Here is a 12,648-nt window from a genome sequence, read left to right as displayed (position 1 = left end):
ATGAAAATTACTAAATACTGACTAAATACATTTTTGCTCCACTGTATATTAGATAAAGAAACCATTATTTAGCAGGTGACCTAAATTATACATTCGATAAGATTGACAGATGTGGTAATAAAAAAGGCACATTTAGGCTGAAAATGTAAATGATTTACAGGACACCTAGAGAGGCCTGCATACTCACCAGACACATACGACAGTGTGTTGCAGTTCCCGCCAATATCCAGCAACTTCACACAGCCATTGCAGAGGAGTGGGACAACATTCTACAGGCCACAATCAACAGCCTGATCAACTCTATACGAAGGAAATGTGTCGCGCTGCATGAGGCAAATGGTCGTCACACCAGACACTGACTGGTTTTCTGATCCACACTGGTTTTCTGATCCACGCATATCTGTATTCCCAGTCATGTGAAATCAGTCATGTGATTACGGCCTAATGTTGCGTTTATATTTTTGCTCAGTATAATAATGACTCAATAATCCATGCTTTCTGGGAATGCTATAAACTGTCTGTCAGTAGTATTACAATGTAAACATACTTTTAAAGCGTCTGCCTGCATATTTCAAGACAGGGCAAATGGGGCCGTAGTGAGATACCCGATGGATTCTCTTCTCATCACTCATCTTGAAAAAAACGTGGAAATGTCAATCTGCCATCATTAACACAATGTAAAAAAATCTAATGATTCATTATTGAAATATAGAATAAGTCCCCAGTAAAGAGTTGTTACGTGTTCCTCTTACTGTACAGTACGGCAGCGGAGACTCTAATCATCCAATGAGCACTGTGTTTATGTTAGTGTACTTGATGCAGTATTTGATGCAGTATTTGATGCAAGGGAACATAGGAATGATACCGTTTTTCAGTTGCCACAATGGAATGGCCTGTGGTGGGATGGACAGCTCTGTTTATTCCTAACCCTAACCGGGTTAACCCCAGCCCTATTCCAGTGGTGCTGTGGGGTCTGGTATTTCCACTATTCATGTCCAGGCAAAAGCCACTGCGGTCCTGAGGGCCATGGAGTGGGACGGCTTTAAGAAACACAAACGCAGACACGCACACACAGACATCCAGGCATTACACCCACTTACACCCGTGCACATACACGCGCAGGTTTTCACAAGCCAGAACACGCTCGCAAACATAAACACACACCCTCACCAAAACACATGTCCACTTGCATTTGAATTGAGCCAGAAATGGCTTTTTCAATATCTACGTTGCTGTATATACTGTAGTAAACCCAGAACCAGCAGTCTTACTGGCCTGAAGGTCAGCTAAGGATTGCTGGGAGCAGCTGTTGTGCTTCATGTCGATTCAAACGAGTAACATCTGAAGGTTGTCTTTGTTAAATTCCCTTTTTCATGGAATCCCCCCCACCCCCCAAATTGACTAAGGACACCCGGTGGGCTGAAAGATGCCTGAAAAAGCCCTTTTTGTGTTTGATCCTCTTACTATGTCAAAGACAAACCCCTCCCACATTGTTTACTCAACACACAACAAAACAGTCAAATGTGGTTACCATGACGACTAGGTTGTCCGTGGTGGCTCCCAGGGCCTCTAGCGACTCAGGTTCGTCAAGTGGCCTCTTGTAGTGGAACGCTGTCCCTGCGATGTCAAACTTCCTGGGCCAGTCGATGGTCCACGCTCCGTTGATGAAGTAGTCATCTCCCTCTGACTTCAACGCTACAAGAAAGGCACCGATAGAAGAAGGTTTCTAGTTGGATTTGTACCCACGGCACCGTGATAGCCCACTGATATAAAGCCTAGGTAGGAGGAATGCGCTGGCGTTGCTAAGACACATTTTCAGCTCTCAGGCAGGGTTGAGTCTAGTTCACTGAACCCCCTACAGCTAAAATAGCAGCCTGTTAAAATGCTGACAAGAGTGGTGAGCCAAAGACTACCCAGGAACGGTAGCCAAGACAACAGGTGGTGGCAGTGTTTTGGTGTGATGTCATCACCATCATTCATCATCAACACCGGCGTCCTCTCCTGATGTCATTGGCAAATTTATTTTCCTCAACAGACACTGTGCAGCACTCAGGGCGAGCTCACACACACGCACGCACGCACACACACACACACACACACACACACGCACACGCACACACACACACACTCACACACACACACACACACACACACACACACACACACACACATACACACACACACACACACACACTCTCACCTTTCAGAGGGAAAGAGAAAACGCACACACACACACACTCTTCAGGTGAAAGCTTGGAAGAATCCCATGAATACCATTCCTGCTGGTCGTCAAAACAAAGAAGTCGTCTCCAAGCACAACACATCTCAAAATATCAATTTTCTCAGAGTTGAAATGGGGCCAAATTGAGGAGAAACGATCCAAACACTGTGTTCCCTCTCTCTCTATCTGTCTCTAGCTGATTCCTCATGCGTATGCACTTTGCAGCATTTACGCACTTCATTACAACAATACTTACGTGACTCCTCCTGTTTTGGGGGATAGCTTACAGAATGCAGTCTTTACTGCCACCTCGTCTGCACATTCAAACAGTGAGCTCTCAGTCCATCTCCACTGCTAAAGGCAGCCTCACACAACTTTACCAAGACCAAATACTCCCACAGCTTTTAGGGCCTGTCACACATGACTTGGAAGGGACATAGAGAGTGCCGTCTACACAATAGGACACAAAGTGGCAATCGTTAAAACGTATGTATCAAATAAAATACATGTTGATATATAAATATTCTGCTATCCACTTGAATCCACGAGGGCCTCAGGGCTGTCGCCGCGGGGCTGTAAATCGAACAGAGCCTGACGTTTCAAAGCCTGACTTCAGTCCTCCGTCAACAACCTGAGCTGTAAATTCACCACTCGGTCACACGGCTAAACTCCCTCGTTAATGTCAGCCCACGACAACAACACTAAACGGGCTTGTTTGATTGTTTTGATGCCGACTGTCAGAGCTGTGAATGTTGTTCCGTTTTCGTCTGGAACGAAGAGGGAGAGACCAACCTTCCAGAGGGAGAGACCAACGTTCCAGAGGGAGAGACCAACGTTCCAGAGGGAGAGACCAACGCCAAAGACTGAATATTTTCTCTAATGTCGAAGCTGTTCATTTCAGTGTAAAAATACATTGTCTGCTCTGCTCTCGACTGAGAAAGCACGAGGTGGTGCGGAAACCGGAATCTTTAAACCAGGAACTGAAGCAATACCCTCTAATATGAAACAGGTTCATTTCAAACTGCTTCACAGTAGTGTAGCACTAATTGTGTGGAGTTATGGACTTAGAACCTTTTCAGATGTAGAGACTGTGAAGAAACACAGGATGATCAAAATCATTCGAACGACGACCGTCCCGTCCCGTATAGCGTTGGAAAGAGGTCACTTACCGATGTAGTTCTTGGACATGGAGACTTCTTGGATTTCTATGTGGACTGATCCCCTTGGTATCAGAACAACCTCCATGTAACCTGGTAGAGAAAAGGACACCACCATTACAGAGACACAGCAAATTTGTTTAGATGCATTACTGGACATACCATAGAAGGAGAAAGTGCTTTTGCCTCCCTATAGACTAGTCTTGGAACCAGAGCCAGGATGAAGCCATATCTCCACTCCGAGTCCTTCACCGGATGATGTAATTAATGCAAATATATTATGTTTCCATTTATGTTTTGACAACATGTTTCTCAACTCCCAAAACCATACCCTTTATCATTGGGTGACAAAGGGGGGTGGGGGGGGGTGGGGGGAACACACAGAAGTGTTTGGCTACAGTGCTCTGTTGGCGCTAGGACAGGGCTGCTCTGCCAAAAAGACAATACATTCCTGAGTTTTTACCTTGCCTTTCTGCCCGAGGATGTGTCTCCCGGAAAGTGCTTACAAACTTGTGGTGTTTGGCAGCTTTCAGAATGCACAGGGGAATGGACTCGCTCTGAAACACATACTCTTCTCTACACACTGCTGTCTCCTCTACATTACACAGTCCTCTTCTCTGATCCTCCCTTCTTTACACTGCTGTCTCCTCTACATTACACAGTCCTCTTCTCTGATCCTCCCTTCTTTACACTGCTGTCTCCTCTACATTACACAGTCCTCTTCTCTGATCCTCCCTTCTTTACACTGATGTCTCCTCTACATTACACAGTCCTCTTCTCTGATCCTCTCTTCTTTACACTGCTGTCTCCTCTACATTACACAGTCCTCTTCTCTGATCCTCTCTTCTTTACACTGCTGTCTCCTCTACATTACACAGTCCTCTTATCTGATCCTCCCTTCTTTACACTGCTGTCTCCTCTACATTACACAGCCCTCTTCTCTGATCCTCTCTTCTTTACACTGCTGTCTCCTCTACATTACACAGTCCTCTTCTCTGATCCTCTCTTCTTTACACTGCTGTCTCCTCTACATTATACAGTCCTCTTCTCTGATCCTCCCTTCTTTACACTGCTGTCTCCTCTACATTACACAGTCCTCTTCTCTGATCCTCCCTTCTTTACACTGCTGTCTCCTCTACATTACACAGTCCTCTTCTCTGATCCTCTCTTCTTTACACTGCTGTCTCCTCTACATTACACAGTCCTCTTCTCTGATCCTCTCTTCTTTACACTGCTGTCTCCTCTACATTACACAGTCCTCTTCTCTGATCCTCTCTTCTTTACACTGCTGTCTCCTCTACATTACACAGTCCTCTTCTCTGATCCTCTCTTCTTTACACTGCTGTCTCCTCTACATTACACAGTCCTCTTCTCTGATCCTCCCTTCTTTACACTGCTGTCTCCTCTACATTACACAGTCCTCTTCTCTGATCCTCTCTTCTTTACACTGCTGTCTCCCCTACATTACACAGTACTATTCTCTGATCCTCCCTTCTTTACACTGCTGTCTCCTCTACATTACACAGTCCTCTTCTCTGACCATCCCTTCTTTACACTGCTGTCTCCTCTACATTACACAGTCCTCTTCTCTGATCCTCCCTTCTTTACACTGCTGTCTCCTCTACATTACACAGTCCTCTTCTCTGATCCTCTCTTCTTTACACTGCTGTCTCCTCTACATTACACAGTCCTCTTCTCTGATCCTCCCTTCTTTACACTGCTGTCTCCCCTACATTACACAGTACTCTTCTCTGATCCTCCCTTCTTTACACTGCTGTCTCCTCTACATTACACAGTCCTCTTCTCTGACCTTCCCTTCTTTACACTGCTGTCTCCTCTACATTACACAGTCCTCTTCTCTGACCTTCCCTTCTTTACACTGCTGTCTCCTCTACATTACACAGTCCTCTTCTCTGATCCTCTCTTCTTTACACGTTACACATCTCTACACCGAGTGTACAAAACATTGGGAACACCTGCCCTTTCCACGACCTAGAATGACCAGGTGAATCCAGGTGAAAGCTATGAACCCTTATTGATGTTACCTGTTAAATCCACTTAAAGGAGGATTTGTAAGCCTTGAGACAACTGAGACACGGCGTGGGCAAGACAAAAGATTTAAGTGCCTTTGAACGGGGTATGGTAGTAGGTGCCAGGCGCACCGGTTTGAGTGTGTCAAGAACTGCAACGCTTCTGGGTTTTTCACACTCAACAGTTTCCTGTGTGTATCAGCAATGGTCCACCACCCAAAGGACATCCAGCCACCTTGACACATTGGAGTCGACATGGGCCAGCATCCCAGTGGAACGCTTTCGACACCTTGTAGAGTCCCGATGAACTGAGGCTGTTCTGAGAGTAAAAGGGGGTGCAACTCAATATGAGGAAGGTGTTCCTAATATTTTGTCCTCTCAGTGTACATACTACTCTCCCACTACGTGTACTTGCTCAGAGGGGAGACCCTTCATGACCCTTCACCTTTTTCTTCAGTTTGGATGGAACTAAAACATTTGCACACCTGAAGTAAAGAGCCCTGTCAAGTTCTGTCCCCAGACTGGGTCTTACCGCCTCTGGGTAGGGAGTCATTGAACAGTCCCTCTGTGGCCTCACAGGTGCTGCCGTCCCCTCCACACACCCGACAGCGGTCCTCCTTGGCGTCCGAACCCAGGATGTTGTCACAGCCTACGTGCTGAGAGAGGAGACAGAGTACCATGTTATATTACTTTAAGTATAAGTTACTTTAAGTACTTATACCATAGTAACGCCACTGTTTAATAATACTGTAGTAATACCATAGTAATGCCATAGTAATAAAGAAAAGTGCTGAAGAAGTGACTTCAAGTCTGTGGAAGCTGCATGGAGCAGAAGTTTTACGTCAGTTAAAACGCTAACTCATGATTGGACAGTAAGTGATTAGCAACCGTAGAACGACAGTTGGACGAGAGGGTCAGACTGAACAGTCGCTGAACAGTCGTTGAACTGCCAGTCTCTTTTAGAGAGTTACGGTAAAGTGAGTATCTCAGAGTTGTGTAGACTCCTCTAAAATGTGATAAGGAGAATTAATGGGTGTCACCTTAATAATGACAGGAGAGAAAAATACATTTATTCTCACACATCCCTCGCTCTCATTCTCTCTCTCTCTCTCTCTCTCTCTCTCTCTCTCTCTCTCTCTCACTCCGTCCACATTTCTCTGCTCTATCCCTATCTGTTTCTTCTCTCTTTCATTTTCCCCCTGTTCTCTCTCTCTCTCCCTTTGTCGTTCTCCAACACGTGCACAGGCCTACATGAAGCATTTTGAGTATTTCCGTGCAGCCTCCAGGCAGACGGTGTTCCAGAGATTAATCACGTCATGTCAGAGACTCTAGAAGACTCTAGAAGACCAACTGCTGCTGAAATAAAAAGGCACATTGGACTGTGACTAGGAATGAACATGTCCCAGTGCTTTCTGGGAAGAAACCTCCAACACACACACACACACACACACACACACACACACACACACACACACACACACACACCATAACCCGATTGTACACATACTGTACAGTGTCCACACACAGAACAAAAACAGCAGTAGATGCCAGATCTCCTTAATAAACACGTTATTTTCAGCTTTTTTCAACTCAAAAACCTATTTTGAACGTAAATTCAAACCTTATTTTAAACAAACGCCCAGTGGTGAAATAAATGACAGTGTCTTTCAACTCAACTTCCACGTTAATCTGGATAGCCAGTTTCCTGAGGAGAACTTCAAAACAATCCGAGACATGATCTGTTGAGTTGTGATAAGAGTCTAGATTAAGACCTCTGCCAACCACTCAATGAAAACCAACTAACTGAAACTCCACGTTTTGTTCTAACGCTACATTGTTCCATATTGGATAATGGTATTTCCTTGCTGTCTCTCAGTCACTTTCCCCCAGTCAGTCAGTATCATATAAACAAGGTCCCTTGAGATAAGAAGGAACACAAACACTGTGACTACAAACTGTACAAACTGAGTCACAGGCTGAGTTTTGTCGGGTCAGGTTTCCTGGTCAGGTCACATGGTCAGGATCATTACATTAGGTTATACAGTCATCCCGTTTATTAGCTTATCTATCACAATGTAACCAGGTCATAGCCATGGTACAGTGTTTCTCCTATGGGGGAGTCAGCACCATACCGGCTGGGTCCTGACTGGAAGCAGCGTGGGTCTGTTTGACTGGGGTGAGTCACAGCGTGGGAACCAGAAGCACTACTTTTATCTGGGGAAATGTACAGTAATTGAAAGGACAGCCTAAATATTACCACCACTACGTCACAAGAACACTTATCACACTCAAGACAGACAAACAGACACACACACACGCACACAAAGACACACTCTCTCTCTCTCTCTCTCTCTCTCACCTTGCACTCTCCATTGATGCAGATGTCCAGTGAGTCGGCCTGGCAGCGTGTTCCATCGATGACGGCCGGGGAGCGCTCGGTGTAGAAGTTATATCCCTCCGCCAGACAGTTCAGAGCACATGGCTTCACGCCACCTGGAACACACAGGGCAGAGGTCAGAAGGTACTGGACAAACCTCCACAGGGCAGGGATCGACTCCTGTACACATAGTTATACATACAGTAGGGAGATATCAGACACAACTTAATATATAATAATAATTTTACACATGGGTGGCATGACCTTTGGCATTGTAAGTGTCATGCTTTGCCAATTAGGCCACGTCGACCTCAAACTTAGAGACATTTCTCACAATGTGACTTTTGATAACCTGTGTCTACACCCACCGGCCACAGACAGAAAACGAAGGTTCAGCCATAACGACTACAGGTTCAAACACATTATAACACATGTTCTATTTAAGCAATGAGGCACGAGGGGGTGTGTGGTATATGGCCAATATACCACGGCTAAGGGCTCTTCTTGCGCACGACGCAACGCGGAGTGCCTGGATACAGCCCTTAGTCGTGGTATATTGGTCATAATACCACAAACCCCCAAGGTTCCTTATTGCTATTATAAACTGGTTACCAACATAATTAAGGCAGTAAAAATACATGTTTTGTCATACCTGTAGTATACGTTCTGATTATACCATGGCTGTCAGCCAATCAGCATTCAGGACCCGAACCGCCCAGTTTATAAACAGTTGATTCACATCATACCCATCATGTGTGCCATGATGAGTGACATGACTATGAATACATCTATCTATAAGAAAATAATACAGTTTACAATATAGATTATTTATTTTTTTTATCCCAGAAAAGCTTTTGTGGTGCTAGTTGTGAGCCAAGAGTCTGGGCCAGAACATGAACCCAGGCCCTGTTCTCTGCTCTCCTCTAGAGTTTGTTGATAGTAATAAAGACTTCTATTAGTCATGCTTAGATCTGATCCTGGACCTGGGGCCTGACGTCACTTCAGTACTGACACTGGGAGAGATAGCTGGGGCTGCCATGACACACACACACACACACACACACACACACACACACACACACACACACACACACACACACACACACACACACACACACACACACACACACACACACACACACACACACACACACACACACACACACACACACACACACACACACACACACACACACACACACACACACACACACACACACACACACACACACACACACACACACACACACACACACACACACACACACACACTGACATCCACGCTGAGGTTTTCTCCAACCTCTACATGTAGACTGACAGTCCAATAGATTTGTACCAGCTACAGAGGAGCTCATAGCGTTGACTAATGGGAGTTGTGATAACAGAGTTCAACTTATAGCGCAACGTCCTGGGACAGAGTAGGACTAGACTGTGCTTTATGAGTTGCATGTGTGTGTGTGCGCGCGTGTGTGTTTCTTTGTGAGTAACTTTCCACTGCAATCTCTAGTGAAAATTAGAGAACACACACAGGTGTTGGATGTTAATTTGACCAGTGTTGTCACAGCAAAATAATCCTGCAGCAACAGGATTTGAATGTTTCGTACATAATGTTGCTTAGGTGGTTAGGCTATTAGCTGGCCAAAATCAGGCAGCATGAAAAGTGCAATAATATAATGACGTGCGGCTTTTCAGTGAATGTGTGTAAATCGTGAAGCTCATCTGCATTTCCAGCAGCTAAAGAGGGATCAAATTAAGAACCTACATCTGTAAGGTAATAGGAAGTCCTGGTGCCAATTCATCAATTGTAGCCCAGATAGTGATGACCCAGAATTCAAGCCTCAATGGACCCAAATCCCACCCCTCCCACACTCCCACTCCAATGTCTTCATTGAGGGCTAAAGAGTTGGAATGGCTGTCCAGAGGGCCATCAAACACAATGTGGGAATCCCAGGAATTCTGGGCCTATCAAACAGTCCTGCCTACTGTTGGTATTAGATGTGTACACAACAGTCACAGAGAGAAGCCTTTGGACTGTCACTGAGGGCCAGAGAGGACCACAGACTCTGGGAAGCTACTGTATGATGAAAGGTATCAAAGCGCCGAATAAACTACTGCAAACGGGTAGAGAAAGACAGCGGAATGGACGGGAGCGATTGGTGGATTAATGCATTATTCCGATCTCACCTCCAGTGTAGGGCTTCCAGTTGTAGTATTTCCCACGGAACGGCATGCTGTCGAAGTCGGCACACTGCTTCACCCGGAAGTCCCGGGATCCCGATGGGCATGCCTGGAAAACAGCGAATCAAAAACAACACATTAGAATGTTGGGGTGGTTAACAAACCCTAGTTTAACTAACCTTAGTACAGTCTATTGTCTGTGAAGACTTTTCCCTAAAACCACTCTATTCTGGCCTGAGACAGTCTGTTATGTTATTATTTCTCTCATGCAGAGAACAATATGTTTTGTGTTTGGAACAACTGCTTTGTTTCCCCTGGTGATTTGTTTGAGTGTGTAATTACAAACATCCCCGCTGGGTCGGCCCTGTCTGGTACAGAATAGACTCGGGCTGTGCTGGGGATTGGGTTAGGACTGGGGATTGGGTTAGGACTGGGGATGGGGTTAGGACTGAGGATGGGGTTAGGGGTTAGGACTGGGGATGGGGTTAGGACTGGGGATGGGGTTAGGGGTTAGGACTGGGGATGGGGTTAGGGGTTAGGACTGGGGATGGGGTTAGGACTGGGGTTAGGGTTAGGACTGGGGATGGGGTTAGGACTGGGGATGGGGTTAGAGCTGGGGATGGGGTTAGGGGTTAGGGTTAGGGCTGGGGTTAGGACTGGGGATGGGGTTAGAGCTGGGGTTAGGGTTAGGGCTGGGGTTAGGGTTAGGACTTGGGTTAGGGGTTAGGGCTGGGGTTAGGACTGGGGTTAGGGTTAGAGCTGGGGTTAGGGTTAGGACTGGGGATGGGGTTAGGGCTGGGGTTAGGGTTAGGGCTGGGGTTAGGGCTGGGGTTAGGGTTAGGACTGGGGATGGGGTTAGGGCTGGGGTTAGGGCTGGGGTTAGGGTTAGGGCTGGGGTTAGGGTTAGGGCTGGGTTAGGGTTAGGGTTAGGGTTAGGGTTAGGGCTGGGGATGGGGTTAGGGCTGGGGTTATGGCTGGGGCTGGGGTTAGGGCTGGAGATGGGGTTAGGGCTGGGGATGGGGTTAGGGCTGGGGTTAGGGCTGGGGATGGGGTTAGGGCTGGGGTTAGGGCTGGGGTTAGGGGTTAGGGCTGGAGATGGGGTTAGGGCTGGGGTTAGGGCTGGAGATGGGGTTAGGGCTGTAGATGGGGTTAGGGCTGGGGATGGGGTTAGGGCTGGGGTTAGGGCTGGAGATGGGGTTAGGGCTGGGGTTAGGGCTGGGGATGGGGTTAGGGTTAGGACTGGGGTTAGGGCTGGGGATGTCATTAGGGCTGGGGTTAGGGCTGGGGATGTCATTAGGGCTGGGGTTAGGGCTGGGGTTAGGGTTAGGGCTGGGGTTAGGGGCTGGGGTTAGGGGTTAGGGCTGGGGTTAGGAGTTAGGGCTGGGGTTAGGACTGGGGTTAGGGCTGGGGCTGGCCTTGAATGGGGGCTGGGCCGGATTGACACTATTTGGTTCAGACTCGACTGGGGCGGGGGTAAGGTGCTGGGGTTGCGGTTGGGGCTAGCATTAGAGATGAGGCTGGAGCTAGGACTGGGACAGGTACTGGAGCCAGGGCCGGGGCCAGTACTGGGGCTTAGGTTGGTGTTCTATGCCTTGGAAGGCATATGCCTTGGAAGGCTCTCCATTTGGATCAGGGAAGAGGCAAAGACATTATTGTTGAAAACATTCTCTGTCTGGGAACTTTCTCTCTTGTCTCTCCAGATGAAACTGTGACTAGTGATGTCCAGCCACCCGACAACTTGCCCACTAGACCCCATCCCCTCCTCCCTTCTGCGGAACATCTCTGGAGACCTTCTCCCATTGCTCACTTCCCTCATCAACTCATCCCTGACCACTGGCTGCCTCCCCTCTGACTTCAAGATGGCCAGAGTGGTTCCCCTCCTCAAGAAACCAACACCCGCTCTCCCGACGCTGACTCTCTCTCCTCTGTTCTCCTCCTCCTGGATCTTCGACGCCGTGAACCATCAGATCCTCCTTCTCCACCCTCTCAGGGCTGGAGGTCTCAAGCTCTGGACTGCATCCCACCTGGCAGGTCCAGCTCAGCCCAGTCAAAGCGCTTCTCTGTCCTGGCATCCCAATCAGCGGCGTCCCTACCCATCTTCCAAAAACGTCTGAAACCCTACCTCTTTACAGAGTATTGTAAATAAATCCCACGGCACCCCCCCCCCCCCCCCCCCCCCCCCCTCCAACCCCAAAATGTAATTAAAATGTTTTAAAATGTGCTTGTTTTTTCCTACTACCACTGACTTTGCTGAGGGAACATAACAACTTCATTGAGGGGGAAATGTACTTGTTCCGATTGTGGTGTGTCGTGGTCTCACCTAGCTATCTTAAACAACTAACTCTCACAGTCTTTAGTCAGATTTAGACGTTAATCCGTGTTTCTCAAACGTCACATTTCAAAGTTGTTACAAACGTCAAATGTGCGTTCAAGGTTAAGTTTCGGCATTAACTCTGAATGGTTAAGGTAAGGGTTAAGGTTTGGGACAGGCAAAATAACAAAATCTCAAAAACAACTTTCTTTCGCTGGATTCAAACTGGCAACCTTTTGGAATCAGAGGCAGATGCTTACGTCCATCCGACCATCCCCAACACCCTAGCAGAACAGAGACTTACTTGAAGGTAACAACAACGCCAGATAATTGTAAGTCGCTCTGGAATACAACGTCTGCTTAAATAACTAAAA

At 47.1% G+C, this 12,648-nt stretch overlaps 1 protein-coding gene across 1 annotated transcript in view; it reads right to left on the bottom strand.

The window, feature by feature from the left end:
* LOC139410039 (A disintegrin and metalloproteinase with thrombospondin motifs 6-like) overlaps positions 1 to 12,648 on the bottom strand; it is a 315,470-nt gene that overhangs the window by 16,297 nt on the left and 286,525 nt on the right. The window contains exons 14-18 of the mRNA XM_071155470.1: positions 9,970 to 10,072; positions 7,768 to 7,901; positions 5,941 to 6,064; positions 3,391 to 3,471; positions 1,532 to 1,695 (exon numbers count right to left, since the gene is read on the bottom strand). Of these exons, the coding sequence (XP_071011571.1) occupies positions 1,532 to 1,695; positions 3,391 to 3,471; positions 5,941 to 6,064; positions 7,768 to 7,901; positions 9,970 to 10,072 (606 nt within the window). The remainder of the gene's footprint in view (positions 1 to 1,531; positions 1,696 to 3,390; positions 3,472 to 5,940; positions 6,065 to 7,767; positions 7,902 to 9,969; positions 10,073 to 12,648) is intronic.

Source organism: Oncorhynchus clarkii, chromosome 5 (genome assembly GCF_045791955.1).
Source record: "Oncorhynchus clarkii lewisi isolate Uvic-CL-2024 chromosome 5, UVic_Ocla_1.0, whole genome shotgun sequence".
Lineage (NCBI taxonomy): Eukaryota > Metazoa > Chordata > Actinopteri > Salmoniformes > Salmonidae > Oncorhynchus > Oncorhynchus clarkii.
This window is presented reverse-complemented; position numbering and strand designations above follow the sequence as displayed.